The sequence below is a fragment of the Saccostrea cucullata genome, unplaced genomic scaffold (assembly GCF_032062105.1).
Source record: "Saccostrea cucullata isolate Sc308-1 unplaced genomic scaffold, CSIRO_AGI_Scuc_v1 ctg4751, whole genome shotgun sequence".
Taxonomy (NCBI): Eukaryota; Metazoa; Mollusca; class Bivalvia; order Ostreida; family Ostreidae; genus Saccostrea; species Saccostrea cuccullata.
The window spans coordinates 72,860-93,001 of NW_026925009.1; the positions used below are offsets into that span (position 1 = coordinate 72,860).

The 20,142-nt window shown below is 33.9% G+C and overlaps 2 protein-coding genes across 2 annotated transcripts in view; one reads left to right on the forward strand and one right to left on the reverse strand.

Moving 5' to 3' along the window:
- LOC134267802 (uncharacterized) overlaps positions 1-20,142 on the reverse strand; it is an 85,705-nt gene that overhangs the window by 22,831 nt on the left and 42,732 nt on the right. The gene's annotated exons all lie outside the window — the stretch shown is intronic.
- LOC134267801 (uncharacterized) lies at positions 2,909-18,416 on the forward strand. Its single transcript, XM_062750005.1, has 6 exons — positions 2,909-2,983; positions 11,433-12,569; positions 13,164-13,296; positions 13,780-13,922; positions 14,629-14,803; positions 17,450-18,416. The coding sequence occupies exons 2-6, from the start codon at positions 11,745-11,747 to the stop codon at positions 17,713-17,715; spliced, it is 1,542 nt and encodes a 513-aa protein (XP_062605989.1). The 5' UTR covers positions 2,909-2,983; positions 11,433-11,744; the 3' UTR covers positions 17,716-18,416.

Here is a 20,142-nt window from a genome sequence, read left to right on the forward strand (position 1 = left end):
TTCGTTCACCGTTCGTTCAGCGTTCGTTCACCGTTCAGGTGGGAAAGTAGAACGTTTCAGGGACTGTATACAGCCTATAGAATGGCACGTCGTTTCGATCGAAACATAAAAAGAAGAAAACGATCTATTAGGGCAGTAAATCACAAAGCCCGCAGAAATAGAAAGTTTTGCTCAAATGTTCTTTATGCAAGAGAACATGTATTCAATCTGACTAAAAGCAAATTAACAGATAATGAATACTTATTGTTAGCAAAATGGATGAAATTCATCCCTACACCTTCGACAAAAGTCGCTTAAAACGACTTACTGAAAGATTTTGATGAACTCGCACGTAAAATGAGATGTAAGTTCAATTTCAAGACTAATGACGATGAAATTCATCCTTTCTATACTAAAAGTGGATATGAACCACCAAAGATTATAGGTGCACTTGAAACCTATATCGATAAAACTAAACTTGAACTTTCCTCAATTCAAATAAAAAAATGCTCACATAATTTATCTAAACTTGAGAGGAGAGCGCTCAACCAATTACGAAATCGCAACGATATTGTAATTAAAAAGGCTGACAAAAACAACATATGTGTTGTTATGAACAAACAAGATTATATAAAGGAAGGCGATCGCCAACTGAACACTAAATATTACGAAATAATTGACAATTTTGATTTGTCATTACTCCAAAGGAATATTGAAAATAAAATCAATGAACTTAAAGCAAATGGGTATGTGGATAAAGTTACATATAGATTTTTAATGGACTTTACGCATCCACGAATATGTAGATTATACTTACTACCTAAACTTCACAAATTAGATCAGACGATGTTTGATCTAATCAAGGAACAAGGCCACTGCAATCATGAAATCATTTGCCCAGCACGACCTATTTTCTCGCAATGCGGGTCGGTGACGGAACAAATCAGCCAATACGTTGATTACTTCCTAATACCAATAGTCAAAACACAATCCACTTACATCAGAGATAGCTCTGATTCCATTGTAAAAATAGAAAAACTTAGACCTCATGCTGAATGCATAATGGTCAGTTATGATGTTACATCCCTGTATACAAATATGCAGTTCAATGAATTACTCACAGCTGTCAGTGAAGCATACTCTAAATACAACAAAGGAGAATTCAAAATTCCTTCACCACCTACAGAAGATCTTCTGTGGTTATTACAAACAATATTAGAGAATAATGTCTTTGAATTTAATTCTAAGAAATATAAACAAATTATAGGCTGCGCAATGGGTTCAAAATGCAGTCCTGAAGTGTGCGACATCAGAATGTATGAAGTCACTTCAGAAATTCTAAACAAATTTCCATTTGAACAAAATATTGTTTATCACGGTCGATATCGAGATGATGGATTTATAATCTATCAAGGGAAAATAGATGAAATTCATCAATTTTTTCCAAATAGCAAATTCGCATCATCCTCTGTTAAAATTCACATACGAAATTTCTGACAAAGAAATGAACTTCCTTGACATCTCCCTATTTAAGGGAGAAAGGTTTGAATTAGAAGGAATTCTTGATGTTAAAACTTTCATCAAACCTACTAATACTTTCCAGTATCTGGAATATGGAACGCCATGACTGCCTTAAGGTATGGTACATTATGTTACATGGTGTGTTCTATATAATAAAGGGTTGAATTAATATAATAAATGGTCTCCACTCCTTGTTAAAGGGTAAAGCGCACATAATACATGGTGTATTTAATATAATAAAGGGTCGGTTCTTTATGTTAAATGGTCACCACTCCTTGTTTTACGGTGAAAGATACATAATAAATAGTGTGTATAATATAATAAAGGGTCTGTTTACTATGTTAAATGATCACCTCTTCTTATTATACTGTGAAGGATTCAAAATAAATGGTGCATTCAATATAATACAGAGTTGGTTTAATGTGTTCAATGGTCGACGCTACTTGTTGTAGGGTGAAGTATACGAATTAAATGGTGCATTCGATATAATAACGGGTCGGTTTAATATGTTAAATGGTCGCCGCTACTTGTTATAGGGTGAAGTATACAAATTAAATGGTGCATTCGATATAACAACGTGTCGGTTTGATATAACAACGGGTCGGTTTGATATGTTAAATGGTCGCCGCTACTTGTTATAGGGTGAAGTATACAAATTAAATGGTGCATTCGATATAACAATGGGTCGGTTTGATATAACAACGGGTCGGTTTGATATGTTAAATGGTCGCCGCTACTTGTTATAGGGTGAAGTATACAAATTAAATGGTGCATTCGATATAACAACGGGTCGGTTTGATATAACAACGGGTCGGTTTGATATGTTAAATGGTCGCCGCTACTTGTTATAGGGTGAAGTATACAAATTAAATGGTGCATTCGATATAACAACGGGTCGGTTTGATATAACAACGGGTCGGTTTGATATGTTAAATGGTCGCTGCTACTTGTTATAGGGTGAAGTATACAAATTAAATGGTGCATTCGATATAATAACGGGTCGGTCAAATATAACAACGGGTCGGTTTGATATGTTAAATGGTCGACTACTCGTATACTGAGTGTCTGATAAATATTATATTGTCCTTAATTTATGTTAAATGGTTAACTTATAGGATTAGACTCCGTGAAAGAAATATTAATCGGTGTTTATTCCACGCTGTGAAGTGATTATTAAAGAATATCGAGTAATACCGAGAAAATAAATGGTTCAGAAAATAAAGCAGCAGCCGTTCGGAATCTCTCAAATTGAAGGACGCGGGAAACCGAACTCCTCGACACTGTCTTACTTTGAACATGTTGAAATATGGACGCGATACTAAGAGAGATTGGGCTAGGGACTCTATCAGAAAAATTCAAATCCGAAAGAATTGATGTCCCTATGATAGCTTCTCTCTCCGATGGAGATTTAATCCGCCTTGGCGTTGCAACAATTGGAGACAGACATCGAATCAGGAGACTTTCGGAGGCTTCTCTAAAACAGGTGAGGTAGCCTATTTTTAAAACACTTAAAAAAAATGTTGGCCCGTCTTAGACAGGGCGTATTATATCATAGAATAAATGTCAGTCTGTTTGTCTGTTAGCTTTTCTCGTGTCCGGCTCACAACTTGAATAGGCAGAGCATTATCAAACGCTGTCAGTTGCGGATCCAGATTTTTTTTCGGGGATGGGGTGGGGTGGTCCACCCTAGTCCAAAAAAAAAAAAGCGTTCGCAGGGGCCTGGGGGGGGGGGGGGGGGCGGACGTGTCTAGTGAGGCGCTCTTTTTCCGATCGGTATTTGGCCGATTAATTAACTTGTTGGCTGTGTTACTATGATGTCTCTATGTTGATATGTCCTAGCTTTTTGAAATATAGATAGTTTTCAGTAGACCCAAATTAACAAAATTTCCCTTCGGCCGGCATATTATTGTGGCCCAACATGCTCATATTCCTTAATAATTCAACCAACTTTACTTTTTTATACTGGCTATTGTGGTCTTGGAAGCATCTTTATTCTGACAATTATACAGCCTCCTTTATTTCATAATGTTTATTCCATAACGATTTTTCCGTAAATATTTCTGCTACACCCACTTATATTTGGTAGGACAAAGAGGGAAAATTACCTGGTTAATTAATTGTTATCATTATCATGATCGATCTAAAGAATGAGACTGTGTGAAAGTCAGTAAGAGTCCGTGAGTGAAAGTAGTCAAAAAAAAAAAACCTCATAAATTGTTTATATTATATAATTTTATGCACATTGTGATATTGGGCAATATAATTTAAAAAAATTCAACCCAGAAATTTCTTGACAAGGTAGAAAAAACAAAACAAACAAAAACCCCCTAAACTCGCACAAACATCAAAAACCTATTTCGTGGGAAGGGGGGGGGGCATAGTTTCCAACTCACCAGATTTCGTCGGGTCTCACCCGATTTTCAACCTGTAACCCAATTATTTTTTATGACCCGGCGGGTCATGCTTATCACCCGATTTTTGCCGAACAACCCGAAAACTCCAGATTTCCGGATTTGGTTAGTAAATTAGGTTGCACTTTTAACTTCCAGTTAAAACCCAAGCTTAGATCTACGTAAACAATGCCTATGGTCGGATGGATTAAGAACCCTCCCTCTACACTGCACATGAAAGAGTTGTGATTGTAAGGTATTTTTCTGCAATTCGAGTGATCTGCCCCTAGATCTAAATCATAAAAAAAAGAATTTTACAATACATTACCCAATTTGTAAATAATCCAAGGATTCATAACATTTTAAAAGGCCAAGATAAATTAACTAAACATTTTATTTACATGTATTTTCTCTATTGAAGTAATTAATAGTGATTTCTTTTCAAATTCACTGATACTGTGTTGTCTTTGAACATTTTTCCCGGGGGTAAATGCCAGGCACAAAACAGTGATAATTGAATAAATAAGCTCAATATTAACTCCTTTACATGCTTTATACGATATATTTTACTCAATGTCCCAAAAAAAATTGCACTTGTGTAGAGAGGGTCCTTAATTATCTGTGCAAGTGTAAACAATTAACTGGGTGTTGTTTTGACAACAAATGAATGTTAGAAGTCAATTAAAATGGCCTCCAATAGAACTAGATCATTAATATCAGGACCAACAGGAACAAATTGAACCAACCCATATCAAAAAATAATACAGAAAAGTATATTTTTAATATATTTTTAATACATTCATTTTTGTACTTTCTTAAAATAATACAGAAAAAATATATTATTTTCCTATCACAAAAAATTCAGTATATCATTTTTGTATTAAAATTTGACTTTGATTTTGTACAGTATATTATTTTTGTATTTTTTTGGACTTAGATTATTTTCAGTGTATTATTTTTGTATTTTTTCAGGACTTATTTTTTTCCACATGTATTTTTTCTGTATCAAATTTGAACTTAGTAATTTTACAGAAAAGTCTATACAGTTAGACTGTATCATTTCTGTATTAAATTTGGACTTAATAATTTTACAGACAGTTTGTCTGTATTATTTTTATATCAAATTTAGACTTAGTAATTTTACAGAGTTTGTCTGTATTATTTTTATATTAAATTTGGACTTTGTAAATTTATAGAAAAGACCTTACAGTTAGACTGTATTATTTTTATATTAAATTTGGACTTGGTAATTTTACAGAAAGACAGTCAGTATTTTTTGTATCAAATTTGATTTTAGTACATTTACAGAAAATTCCATATATTTGGTCTCTATTTCTTTTTGTTGTTAGGGGGGGGGGGTTAAATTTAGACATATTTTCTATTTACGTTTGTCTCTATGAACTTTATAAATTTTAGAGAAATTCCTTGCAAAATGTCTGCTGCTTTTTTTTATAAGTTTATAGCATACCCGGTACTTAGAAAATTTTTATTATATATTTTTTTCAGGAATCTTGGTATCCAATTATATAGAACTTAAATAATTAATTGGTACTAAAATTTATGTTAATCTCAATCAGTGGTAATCCAGAGAAATATTTCCGTCTTGGGCATGAAGATTTTACAGCGGGTTTACATTGACTTTTCAGCGGGTTTACATCTTTCACGTGTTTACATCTATCACACAACAGGTGGTCTTGCAGGCTAACAAATGATTGCATCATACTACAATTCAGAAATTACGTGATTTACCTGTGCACATGGAAAGTCCCAACTAGCTATTACCATGCATACGATGTTTTCTTCAGATTTTAGTATATATGTGCATTTTTTTTTCACTCAGAGCAGGAATCATATTCAAATTATCCTAAATAACTTTCAAGAAATGAGCTGACAATGTTCAAGTCTAGAAAGGGATGTGCAAGTAGTAGGTTTCCTAATTTAAATTATCAGTGTGTTTAAGATAGATATTTACACTAGAGAAAGTTAGCTGAAACATGTGCAAAAATTATTAAAGTTTGGAAGTATTAATTTTTTTAACCTGCTTGGACTGTGTTATTTATGTAGTAGTACAGTCAATTTAATTATTCTAGTAGTTGTAATGTAAGATGGTTTTATTCAGATAAAATATCAGTTTTTCTTCAACTCTGTGTTTAATTCTACTCTCAGTTTAAAAAAAAAACGATCCTGATGTTAATTAGTTAATAATTTACAAGTTAATTATCTTTGATCTTGGGCTAATTCTTGCATAATCAATGCAATCAAATGACAGTTTCTCAAGTTAAATCTTCTACCCTGACAGCCTGAGGCATGTTAATTAGCCAGGTGGCTGTGTGCTTGTGTTCAAGCGTGAAGTGATTTCCTGTCGTGAATTCACACTTGGTTGCGTTATGTAAACAAGAGATTATCAGTATGCACTGAATAAACAGAACAGCTAAGGAATATTGCCTACACTGGGAATATTTATTAATTTTTTGTTAGGAAAATAGGACATGGCGCCGAGAAAAGGGGGCATGGCTCTGTGCCTTGCTATTTTGCTTTAGATTTAACACTAAATTGACCCTTCTTCTTGAACTTTATGGTCTATTATACGGGTCAACTTGTATACTAGTGATTAAAAAAACAAAAACAAAACAATATGGCTGACCAGAAATCTTTCTCATCTGTAATCGGAAAATTTCTTAAAAACAAAAATAACGATTATAAGAAATGATTCCTAATAATTATTCTAGTAATTATCAAGGGTTTATTATATTGATTCCATATTACTTATTAGACTTCGTACATAAGTAAATTTCCTTAGACTGTTAAAAATATTTTATATTTAAAAATCGGCAATCTTCGTAAATAAGGAGCTATTTGATTGGTCAGATTTTAAAATTTTTCTTTGCTTTTCTCTGATTGGTTAACGGTAATTTACCCACGCCATTTTGAAAAATAGATCGACGAACCGAATTGAGAGAGTTGGTGATGTTTAATAAAATTTAGCTAGTATTCGCCGATGAAATTGGTAGAAAATAGATGTTTAGCTACAGCATGTTAGCATGGATCACATTTATAAACAAAGAAAAGCGAAAACGGAAGGAGGTTGGCGTTTTTCAAGCATCATGCCCTGGCTTTCCTGGTGTAAACAACGCCATATGCGGTAAGAATTTACATAAAATAGCACAGTAGTTTCAATTTTTAAAATGTGAAATGTAGATTAATAAATGTTATCTTTTATAAACAATTTATAGTAGGTCAAATTAAATGCAGATATATTGGATTTGTGGCGAAAGAGAGTTTTGTAATGCTACTTTCTATCTTGAATTGTATGGATAATTACGGGCTTTCAATGGCAAATGATATTATTTACATGGACCAAAAATGACTTAAAAATTAATTTAACCCTATCCCTCAGGCCTAAACATGGAATAATAACAGATAAAATCATCTTGGCATACAACCATTCAAATTTTGAAATGTGAAGGGGGGGGGGGGGTAATCATTGCAACTAAACTTCATGGATTTATGGTTTAGCATACTTATAATTTATTTCAAAAATGACTTGAGAAGAAGGTGATAAGAAAGATTTTTTTGGCACAAACTAATTATTTTTTATATCAATATATGATGATCTGTATTTCCCTTGCCCAATATCACTTTAAGATTTCAAATCAAATGACCCCCCCCCCCCCAATAAAGGGGGGGGGGGGGATAATGGCTCAATTTGTAGAATATTTTGCCATGAAAAATTCCAATCAGGTGTATTGGCAGTTTTATATTTTCATTTTTTAATGCTCTGTATTTCTACCTGTTCTGCAAAACATTTATCAGCATCATTACTTTTACAGTTTGAGTGCCTCTGCAGAGCCATAGAAGAAAAGCTGATTAGTTATAGAGGAATAGGACACCCACCCCTTGAGGCATTACAGGTGTGTAACATTGACAATATCAGCTAATCATGTGAAGATTTCTTTTTGTGTGTGTCTGTGCATCTAATTTTGATACACCTCGGTACTTTTTGATATTCTATTTTGTAGATTATGCAGGACCAAGCAGGATGACAGTGAGAAAACTGGAGATGTACTTCTTCAACAAAGTAAAGTGCTGTGCAAAAGAAACCCCAAAGCAGAGAGAAGATCTAGACTTTTGAATTCATATCTCATTATAAATGTACAATTTACAAAGACAATAAGATTGATAAAACATGACTTAGAAATGAGGACAATTGAAGAGTGAATACTGTATGTAAGACAGAAAAGATCAAGATAATTGCACAAAAAGTAACTAAATCAGTAATCTAAAGACATTTCTTTTTTTTGTATTTTTCAGAATGTATTATTTTTAGATTTTTTTGTTTTAAATGCGATTTTAATACAGAAATAATAGACTGATACAAAATTAATACATTTTGTATTATTTCCCTATTTTTTTTTTCAAGGTGCTCCAAATAATACAGAAATAATAGACTGATACAAAATTAATACATTTTGTATTATTTTCCTATTTTAATTTTCAAGGTGCTCCAAATAATACAGAAATAATAGACTGATACAAAATTAATACATTTTGTATTATTTTCCTTTTTTTTTTTTTTTCAAGGTGCTCCAAATGATACAGAAATAATAGACTGATACAAAATTAATACATTTTGTATTATTTTCCTATTTTTTTTCAAGGTGCTTCAAATAATACAGAAATAATAGACTGATACAAAATTAATACATTTTGTATTATTTTCCTATTTTTTTCAAGGTGCTCCAAATAATACAGAAATAATAGACTGATACAAAATTAATACATTTTGTATTATTTTCCTATCTGTTTTTTTCAAGGTGCTCCAAATAATAGAGAAAAAATACATCAAGTGTATTATTTTTGTATTTTTACTGAGAAATAAAGTATATTAAAAATATATTTTTTTGTGTTTCATTTCTAAGAAAGTGTATTATTTTTGACCTAATTTGGAACCAAGATAAAAAGGGTTCCAAATTTGGTCATTAAAAATATACTTTTTTTGTATCATTTTTGTATTATTTTAATCTATTATTTTTATATTTATTTTCGATATGGGAAACACATATATGTCTCTGATTGAACCAAGAACAAGAGAAACGAATCAAGGAATCTTGGGGAAAAAAACTTTCATTCTAGAGAAAATAAAGTGATCAAAGAGAGTGTATGCCTAACTTCAAATTTAAAACATGTTGCAGTAGTTAATTAATTAAGAGAAAGGAAAAACAACTTCAAAACTGAAATGGGTATACTTTCAAATTTAGCAGAAACTGAAAGGCTTTTTAAAAAAAATGCACTTTCGGGGCAATACTGAAATATGAAACCTTCAATTTTCATTTTTCACATGTAAATTAAAGCAAATTATGTATGAATTTTTTGTCATTGAAAATTAAATCCTTTTTCAATAAATTAATTCTAAATACACAAATACTTGGTATATATGTATAAAATTTAATCATGGTAAATATGTCGTGAATGTCGTTAAGCATTATGACCAGATTTTTACTTTCCAAATCTGGTCATGACCAAATTTTTACATGCTGGAGGTTGGCAAGTATGAGGGGGGAGGGGGGGGGGAGGGGGTGTTATTTGGTGACTTCTGTTGCCTCAAATCTCTTAATTCACTTTTAATACCCATTTCACAAAATTCGTGTCTACAAGGAGGGTCTGACTCTGTGTTTTCCAAGGTGGGTTCAAGATGACTTTTCTCTTGCTTTAGTATACACATTTTTTAACCTTGCAAATTCCAGGGGGTCCTGACCCCCCAACCCCCCCTCTCTAGATCCGCGCATGTTTGTCAGCTGATATTTCTTGGGTAGAAGGTGTGTCGCTCTGAAGGTCATCTTCGCTAGCCAAGGATTTCCTATCCTAAATCTATAGTAGCTTTCGGATCGGAAACCAGTAGCTTGACTAGCGAAGATGACCTTTTAGGCTAATATTAAGATGTAATTGCCAAATATAGAAAAAATCCTGTCTTTCTCATAAGTTGAAAACTAGTAGACTTACATGTATGTAATTAAAAAAAGTTTTGAATTGAAAAATATATTTACTAGGCCAGCTGGCCACTATTTGTAAAATTATTTCCCCACATATGCAAGTTAAATCACTCAATTAACTCAAATGAGGTAAATTCTCAAGAAATGCAGGAGCAGAAATGAACTGTGTGTATTTTTCATTGTTTTCAAGGTATGAAGAGACCCACAAATTTATATCCATCACAAAATGCAATTACTGTATACAGGGAAATTTTCGCCCCCGTTTTATTTTCGCCCCTTTCGCCCTCTTCCTGATTGGGTGAATTTAAAATGGTGCGAATTCAAATTACACAGCATTATTTCTTAAACAAAAGTATTAGAACGAGGTGAAATAGTTCGCAAGTGCAAAAGGGCGAAAATAAACATGATAAAACGGGGTGAAAATAACCCTGTATACAGTAGTCAGATAAATTACTACTGAAGTGAATAGATCATCAACCAACCATGAAATTTAACCCCTCAAAAATGCGTATTTAGATTATAAGCAATTATATATATATTCAGCATGAAACTTTGCATTCAGGTAGTGTACAGTATCGTTGTGTAAATTATTTATCTGAATTAGATTTATTAGCTCACCTAGCTGAGCCAAAGGCTCAATTGAGCTTTTCTGATCAACATATGTCTGTTGTCTGTCACTGGTATTGTCGTCGTCATTGTAAACTTTTCATATTTTCATCTTCTGAAGAACCACTGGGCCAATTTTGACCAAACTTGGCACAGAGTATTCTTGGGTGAAGGAGATTCAAATTTGTTTCAATGAAGGCCACACCCTCTTGTAAGGGGAGATAATTATGGATTTGTGAAAAATTTATTGCATCTTATTAACACTCTGAAAAAAATCTCAATTAAGAACCACTGGGCCATGAAAAATAAAACTCATGTGGAAGTAACTTCAGGTAGTGTAGATTCAAGTTTCTACAAATCATGACCACCAGGGTTAGGTTGGGGGCACAAAGTGGGGAATCAAAGTATAACAGATAGGAATACATGGGGAAGTTAAAAATCTTCTCAAGAACAGCAAAGCAATGATCAAGATGTTTGGTCATAGTTATATTGAAGCATCCTCTAGTGGTGTAGATTCAAGTTCGTTCAAATCATGACGGCAGAGGATAGGGTGGGGGCACAATGGCGGATCAAAGGTTAAATAGGAACACATAGGAAAAATCTTTCAAATTCTTTACAAGAGCAAAACATTTGACTAGAGGAGCCAGCCATTAACATGGATCACATTTATACAAAGAAATGTAAAGGCTATATATCAATAAACATTTGCATCCCAGTAAGCTGTAAAGCCATTATGTGTAATTTTAATCCTTAGAAAGTGTAGATTTAAGTTTGTTTAAATACAACCCACCCCCATCACCCAAATAATATTAAATTATATTTAATAAAAACTTTTCAATAGTGAACTGATTTTTGCATTTACCTTACCAAAGTGCTCAGGTGAGCAATGTGGCCCCTTGGCCTCTTTTCATGTGTAAATACTGTAATGGTAAACTTATATTTGCAGGCAAATCAAACCACAGAGAACAGGGAAGGCGAGCAACATGCATCTACTGGTCGTCCTTCCTCGGCAAGAGAAATTCTGTTGGAAAGATCCAGATTATTTGGCTATGCAAGGGGTACCAGTAATAAACAAAAGGGTAGGGGGAAAAGAAAGTCAGTGCGTGGTGTCACACATAATTTCATTTGCTTGGCGGACAAAGAACAAAAATGTGTCCCAACAACAAGTGAAAAAGAAGTTCTGAATAATGCAGGTCTAGGGAGGAAAAAAATAAAACTAAACAGAGATGATGATGAACAAACTGTGATTGAAAAGATAATGTCATCAGAAATGAATACAGACACTAATGAAACTGTTGGATTTCCAGAACTTAGGGAAGCAGGGGGATTTGAACTCCTCAGAAGTAGTCAAAATTGTAGAGACCTCAAAATTATAGATTGTGACTGGAATGCTAAGGAGCTGCAAAAAAATGTCAATACACAGTCAACTATATATATAAGACCCATTCAGAAAAATCTGCCAACAAAAAATAAAAAATTGAATCAAGAGCCAAGTAATGCAGTGAAAGCTGTATGTGAACGTTGCAAAGTTGAATATCCTATTATGCAATTGAGAGAGCATGTTGATATTTGCTATGGAGAATTAGAAGAAATACTTCCTTCTTTAACTGAAGCTGAATCAGTATATGTTGATGCAGCAATAACACAGACATCACCAATACCGGTAAATGAACTGGACTTCATTGAAATAAGTCACACTTCAAGTAATGTTGTACCTGTATCACAAGTGGATGCACCGCCATTAAGTGAATCACATGTCATGGTCATTGAACCTATCCAAGAAGTTGAAGTACATGTACCAGTTATCTCAACAGAGCATACCATATCAGATACTATAAACCAAATAGTTACCTTCTGCAAGCTGAATAATATAACAGACCCTGTTGAGATTTTGAAAAAGTTACAACATGAAATATTAAGAGGAAGACCACTGGATATAGAAGATGTCACTCAGGCCAATGAGGGCGAAACCAGTTACATTATGGTCGACAGAAATCAGCTATTGGAGACAGCTTTTGATGAAATTCGTGCTATTCCCCCATCCAATCTCAGTCTTACTCTGGAGGTGCAATTCTACAATGAGGTACAGTATTTTTAAAGACAAGCCTGCAATAAATAAAATGCAAATAATTATAACAGAAAACCTCTCCATCTATTATATATTCCAGAATTCTTACAGCTTTTGCAACATTTCACCTTACTCAAGGCATTTTATCAATAATTTCTTTCAAGAAAATTATACTTCGTTGGACCTGATATATTTCATTCAATATCTGTGGGCTTGCTTCTCTCATTGAAAAGCACCTGTCCAATCAAATTAAAGCTTCATAAATATTTAGATATTAAGGATGCACTTGACACTGGAAATGTATGTGTAACAAGTTGTTTATGATAAAATGGTTTAATGTGATTGGTTGAAAGCTAAGAAAAACAATCAAGACTTGTAATTTTTTTTTCAAAAATGTGGCTACAGTCACCTCATGAATATGGAATGAAATTTGCTAGGGGTCAAACGGCAACATGTTGACTCAGGAACCCTGGATTATGAGAATATTATCAATCAATAAGAAGTAGTTCCTCATTTTATCCAAATATATTTAAAATGGATGTTGATTATTGCATTATGATCTTATCTAAAACATACGTGGTAAATAGCAGAATATTTTCAATTTGACAGGTTGCAGCAGATTATGGAGGCCCTCGGAAAGAGTTTTTTAGGCTCATCCTGATAGAAATTCAGCAGAAATACTTTGAACATGGCCTTAGAGTTGTGCTCGCAAAGGAATATGAAACTGTTGGCAAAATTTTTGGTGAGCTTTTTATCTAATGGAATCAAAGTTAAATTTTGGTACAAATCAATGATGTATGTTGAATAATAACTGATTTATTCACAAAACTGGAAAAGTCATCTGTACAAAAAAAAATTTACTGGTATAATACCATATATGCTACCAGGTATATATAGAAAAAATACAAACCCTTTTCCATATCAAATCCTTTATCACCCTGAGACAGGAATATCAGCCAGAGTATGTAATAAAAGATGATAATACATGTACAAACTGTCTCATAACACCTAAAGCTGGACCGTTTAGTAGTTTACATCTTAATTCCTATACATGTATTTTGACCATAATAATCTAAAGAACAGCATGACTTGAAAAGCAGGGCTTAGGTGACTCAGATTAGCATAGTGGCCCATGGGCCTTGAATTTTTTTTTTTATAGAAACATAACTTATGTTCCAAAGTTTTCTAAGGATCAAAACTGAAATTTTTTTTCCATCATTTCCAGCACTAAGCATTTTACAAAATGGAAAAATCCCTAGAATGATGTCTGAAGACATTCTCAGAGAACTGTTTGCAGATTCAACAGAACCCTCCAACCCATGTATATCTGAACTGAGGAAAGGGCTTAACTCGCTGGGAATATATGAGGTGTTTACCATTCAATATTATACTGAATACGTGATATATGAAAAATCTTTAAAATATTTGAAATAGTAACAAAAGCAAGTGCTGGAGAATTTCTTGTAATATTTTCTGTTAGCGATATAGAAAATCTAATAATGAAAACTAGAAAAAAGTCCATAAGACATTAATGCCCTGTCGAAGGTATATTACATGTAGTAATGCAACATGAAAATTTGTATTAGTGAATGAAATTTCATCAGAATATATTGGAATAATGATGTAGTTGAATTGCTTACATCAGTATGTGTGATGATGTATCAGCATATGAAGTTTGACACTAATTTCAGAAAAGTGAGGCCAAGGTCAAAGGAGAGACCTAGGTCAAAAAATGTTGTTGCATTTGAAAAGCTTTCATCAGTATGTATCATGAAGTTGAAAAAAATGTTATGGTTTCTTTAAAACTTACTAATGAACACAATTTTATAAAAATGCAGTCAAGGTCAAATGAAAAGTCAAGGTAAAAAATATTGATGCAGTTTAATTGCTTACATCAATGTGTATCAACATATGAATTTTGATAAAAGTATCTTGAATGATTTCTTTAAAACACTTTTGACTTAAGTCTGTGCTCAGTTTATGGTCTTGGGGCATGGATGATCATAGCACATTCCATTTTGAGAGCAAACATGAGGATCTTGAACATTTTCAAAAATAGTCCTGTTTTTTGCAGCTATGCAGGCAGATGCCGAGTTTTGTATTTCTATTCCATCCCACGACTGTTACTTTAACGTTTCGGCGAATTACAACTCTGTTAAGAGCAGAATTTGACACAGAGGGTACAAACAAGAACGCACTTGAAAGGAATGCCTACTCGGCATTCCTGAGATACCTCAGAGAAGTTGCCAGTGAGTTTTTACATTTAAATTTAAGTTTTATATGGAAAAAAGGCTGTCATATTCATCTTTACCTCTGGACATCAAGCAGTCAAACTGATGGCATGATTGTTTATAGTGAAAATGCATTAATTCTTTGAAAAATCTCCTTTGCACATGGGTATTGAGGAGATAAACTACCTTCATATCTAGGATAAGCAATGGTTATTTGTGCAGACTTGTGAATTTCAAAGCTTTTTCAGGGATACAGTATGGGGTTCTGGTGTTAGGATGGGGCGCTTATTATATACTATAAATAAATTAATGCCTTGAAATCTGCTCTTGGGTTTTAATCAAACATTTATGATAAGCAAGGGAACCTTTTCTAAAATTGCAAAATATGTGCTGCTCCAGGGTAAGAGGTTCCTGTGGGGTCAGGGCACTACTTATTATTGCTGAATATAACTGATTAGTTCAAATCTGTTTTTAGCTCACCTGATCTGAAAGCACAAGTGAGTTTGAGCTTTTCTGATCACATTTTGTCTGGCGTCCATCTGTCTGTAAACTTTTCACATTTTCGACTAAATCTCTAAAACCACTGGGCCAATTTCAACCAAATTTGGCACAAAGTATCCTTGGATGAAGGGGATTCAAGTTTGTTCAAATGAAGGGGCAAGCCCTCATTCAAGGGGAGATAATTTAGAAATAGTGAAAATTTGGTGGTATGTTTTAAAAATCTTCTTCTCAAGAACCACTGTGCCAGGAAAGATGAAACTTTTTGGGAAGCAGGTAGTGTAGATTCAAGTTTGTTCAAAAAATGACCCCTGGGGTAGGTTAGGGCCACAATGGCTGATCAAATTTTTGCATAGAAATATATAGAAAAATTGTTTAAAAAACTTCTTCTCAAGAATACATGTAGTTAAGCCATGATTAGTCACATTTATATGGAAGCATCCTCAGGTAGTGTAAATTCAAGTTTGTTAAAATCATGAACCCTGGGGGTAGGGTGGGGTCACAATGTAAGTTCAAATGTAAAGGGCAATAAAGCCACAGATAGTAAAAGAAATATGCAAGCATCCCTAGTAAGTGTAGATTCAAGTTTGTTCAAATCATACCCACTCCCCATTAAAGATTGATTGTGACCACTTTTGGGTTTTAACTTTTCAATAATAAACTGATTTCTGCGTTTTTAGCTCACCTGAGCCAAAGGCTCAAGTGAGCTTTTCTGATCAAAATTTGTCCGTTGTCTGTTGTTGTCATTGTCGTCGTCGTAAACTTTTCACATTTTCATCTTCTTCTCAAGAACCACTGGGTCAATCCTAATTGTAGCACACATTAATCTTCAACCAAACTTGGCACAAAGTATCCTTGGGTAAAAGGGGATTTAGAGTTTGTTCAGGAAAGATAAAATATAAGGGCCACGCCCTTTTCCAAGGGGAGATAATCATGAATTTATTAAAAATTAATGGCATTTTTACATAAAAATCTTCTTCAGACAAATATATCCAGAACCACTGGGCCAGGAAAGATGAAACTCATGTGGAATCATCCTCAGGTAGTGTAGATTCAAGTTTGTTCAAATCATGACCCCCGGGGCAAGGGTGGGGCCAAAATGGCCGACCCAAGTTTTACTCTAAAGGGATATATAGAGAAACCTTTTAAAATCTTCTTTTCAAGTACTTCATAGCTATGATTAGTGATATTTATATGGAATCATCCTCAGGTAGTGTAGATTCTAGTTTGTTCAAATGATGAACAGTTGCCTGGAAAGGGGGGGGGGTTAACATTCAAGCCCGATGTGCTCAGGTGAGCGCTGTGGCCCCTGGGCCTCTTGTTTAGCTCATGTGAGCGATGTGGCTCATGGGCCTCATGTTTTGTTCCCTTGCTATGTTTATTGGTATTAAGTAACCAAACTAAGCATGCTTGATGTATAATTATAATGAACAATGTGCCTCATTCAAATTGTGAATGTCAAGGCCTGTGGTTTAAAACATGGACCAAATTCAATGGTTAGAAGATTGTTGCTGGATGAGGCCCATGGGTCTCTTGTTTAAAAAGGGGGGCATAGTGCTTTCCACCTGTCTGCCCTTGGATCAGTATGTTGACAGAACAAGTATTGTCTGCATGCTCAATATCTATAAGAACTCTGTTTGACAGACATCAAATGTAATACACTCTTACCTCACTGAACAACTGATGATAACAATTATTAATTTTGAAATCGCAAGGTCAGAAGTCAAAGATAGAACTGCACAGAAGGAAGTATTGACTTCTAAAAAATGAACTCTTCATTTGATATTCATTAAACTAAGTATACTTATTTACATTGAGGAGTAGAAGGCTACTGTAAGGTTAATAAGTCCCAGGTTCAATTGGACATAAGATATTGACTTTTGCAAAACAGAAATCAAACTCGATACTGACTACACTGATTTTCCTTAAGGAGCCGATGACTTTGTGCATTTCATGTTTTGAATTGTTTTCCATGTGTACATGCAGGAAAATTTTCCTAAAATATATTTTTATGTTTTTGTTATGTTTATGTGTATCTCATATGCTTTGTTGTTCCTTATTCTGCAATTGCAGTTAAATATCAAAATATGCATATAGAAATATTAACTTCTTTTTTATAAGACTTTATAACATCTTGATGAATATTATATTAATTTCTCATAACAGGTGGCCGAAGGGAAAATCTCTGTCTTGGAAGTATATTGCAGTTCATATCTGGTACGGATGAGGAACCTGTCCTTGGATTTAAAATCCAACCAAGTATCCGTTTTGTGGAAGTAGACCAGTCATATATCCCAACGGCTAATACATGCATAAACTGTCTTACTTTGCCCCGTGCAAGAGTTGGAACAGACTCAAATTTACCTGATGATCAAGAACTTTTCTCTCTGTACGACTATGCATTTTGCAACAATTTTTATGGGTTACAGTGAATATCTGTATACATGTAGAGAGTTTTTGGTTAGCTAAATAAAAAAAATATATGTGTGGTTCCGGCTACCCTTCCTTCCCTATTTCTCACCCCTGATCCTAATTTTTTTCTTTGGCAATTTCCAATTTATCACCAAAACTTTCTCCCTTTCCATTGGTTTCTGGTATTAGTTTGTGTTTCAGCCAGTCTAAAGACGAATAATGACCCCTACAGGAAAATGACCAGGGGGGGGGGGGATTTTCATAACTATGGGAATCCACCAATGTTGACTAGTATATTATTCCCCGTCTAAATGCTACCTGGAAAGTAGTAATAGGTATTAAGAAGAAATTTTTTAAAAAAAATATCATTTCGTAAAAAAAATTCCTACCTACCTACCTGTTTTTTATTGATGGGTAACCGGAACCTCACCTATTTTTTTCATTTGGTCTAAGACTTTTTAACAATCTTAAAGTTATTCCTCATGGTTCCCATGTTGGTCAGGAATTTAGATTTGAATATTTACCAGATTTTATCTTGTGAGAAATATTTTTCACATTTTCATTTTTAGCTCTACTGGTCAGAGACGAGAAGAGCTTATGCGATAGTAATGTGTCCGTCAGTCTGTCTGTCTGTCTGTAAACAATTTTTCAAAATGCTACTCCTCCTAAAGTTTTGGTCTGATTTCAACATTACTTGGCACACAGGTAGACAACACTAAGATACATAATTCTGTATATCGGTTTTTGAATTCGATGAACAGTGTTGCCATGGTTTACTAAAAATAGAAATTTCTTTAAAATTCTTTCAAAACGCTACTCCTTCTGGTCTAATTTCAATATAACTTGGCGCACAAGTAAACTACACTAAGATACATAATTCAGTTTTTGATTTCGATGAACAGTGTTGCCGTAGTTACTAAAAATAGAAATTTCTGTGAAATTCTTTTAAAATGTTACTCTTCCTACAATTTTGGTCTGATTTCAATATAACTTGGCACACAAGTAGACTACACTTAGAACTTAGAGAGACTTAATCAAGGATCATTATTCTATTTATTGCTGTTGTGAAGTTCCAATTCCCAAGTGCTTAAGTACTTTTCTCTCCCATTGCTATAAGTACAAACCAGTAGAGCTTCATTCTCAACAGAGACTTCTGGTTTTTATTTAAGGATAGCATTTTAACACCTCATATGCTAGCATTTTTTATGCATTTGTTGTAAGCTTTTCAATACTGAAGTGAGTTAAGCTTTTTTTCTTAGATTCAATGCTCAGGTGAGCAATGTGGCCTATGGGTATCTTGTATTTTGCTTCTAATTTTTTCTTATATCAGTTAATAGAAAGCCTATCAAAACTTTTAGGCTTTAAGCTATGTAACAATAACTTTGCATTTTAATACACAGTTATTAAAAGTGCAAGCTTTATGTTGGCATATGAGACTTGGAAAATATGTACATGCACTGTATTTGAATGCTTCAAGGAGATAGAGATTTTTTTTTCAAATGTCAAACAGATTATATTTGAGCTGCTAGTTTTATACTCTTATAAACAACATTTTCTTAGCACCTGTTGATGAATGAAAATAATTATACCCCCTGTAAATGAAGTTTAGGGGGGGGGGGGTATATTGGAATCACCATGTCCGTCTGTCTGTCTGTAGACGAGATTTTGTCCGGACCATTACTCAGAAACTATTGTAAGGATTTGTCTGAAAATTTATACACACATTATTCACCATATGAAGGTGTGCATCTGATATTTTCATTATGATTGGATGATTGTTTTGAATTTTACAGGTGTTTTTAGCTCACCTGAGCTGAAAGCTCAAGTGTGCTTTTCTGATCACATTTTGTCCGGCGTCCGTCCGTCTGTCTGTAAACTTTTCACATTTTCGACTTCTTCTCAAGAACAGCTTGGCCAATTTCAATCAAACTTGCCACAAAGTATCCTTGGGTGAAGGGGATTCAAGTTTGTTCAAATGAAGGGCCACACCCTCATTCAAGGGGAGATAATTGGGAATTAATGAAAATTTGGTGGCATCTTTTTAAAATCTTCTTCTCAAGAACCACTGTGCCAGGAAAGATGAAACTTATAAGGAAACATCTTCAGTTAGCATAGATTCAAGTTTGTTCAAATCATGACCCCCGGGAGTAGGGCGGGGTCAAAATGGCCGACCGAAGTTTTACATAGAAATGTATAGGAAAATTCTTTAAAAATCTTTTTCTCAAGAATGACAAAGCCATAATTCATCATACTTATATGAAAGCATTCTCAGGTAGTGTTAATTCAAGTTTGTTCAAATCATGACCCCCGGGGTTAGGGCGGGGCCAAAGTGGCCGACCAAAGTTTTACATAGAAATATATAGGAAAATTCTTTAAAAATCTTTTTCTCAAGAATGACAAAGCCATTATTCATCATATTTATATGGAAGCATGCTCAGGTAGTGTAG

Coding starts and splice junctions, on each gene's coding strand:
- LOC134267801 (XM_062750005.1), top strand. CDS start 11,745: ATGTCATCAGAAATGAATACAGACACTAATGAAACTGTTGGATTTCCA. Junction 12,570..13,163: donor AGGTGCAATTCTACAATGAG/GTACAGTATTTT, acceptor TCAATTTGACAG/GTTGCAGCAGATTATGGAGG. Junction 14,804..17,449: donor ATACCTCAGAGAAGTTGCCA/GTGAGTTTTTAC, acceptor TTCTCATAACAG/GTGGCCGAAGGGAAAATCTC.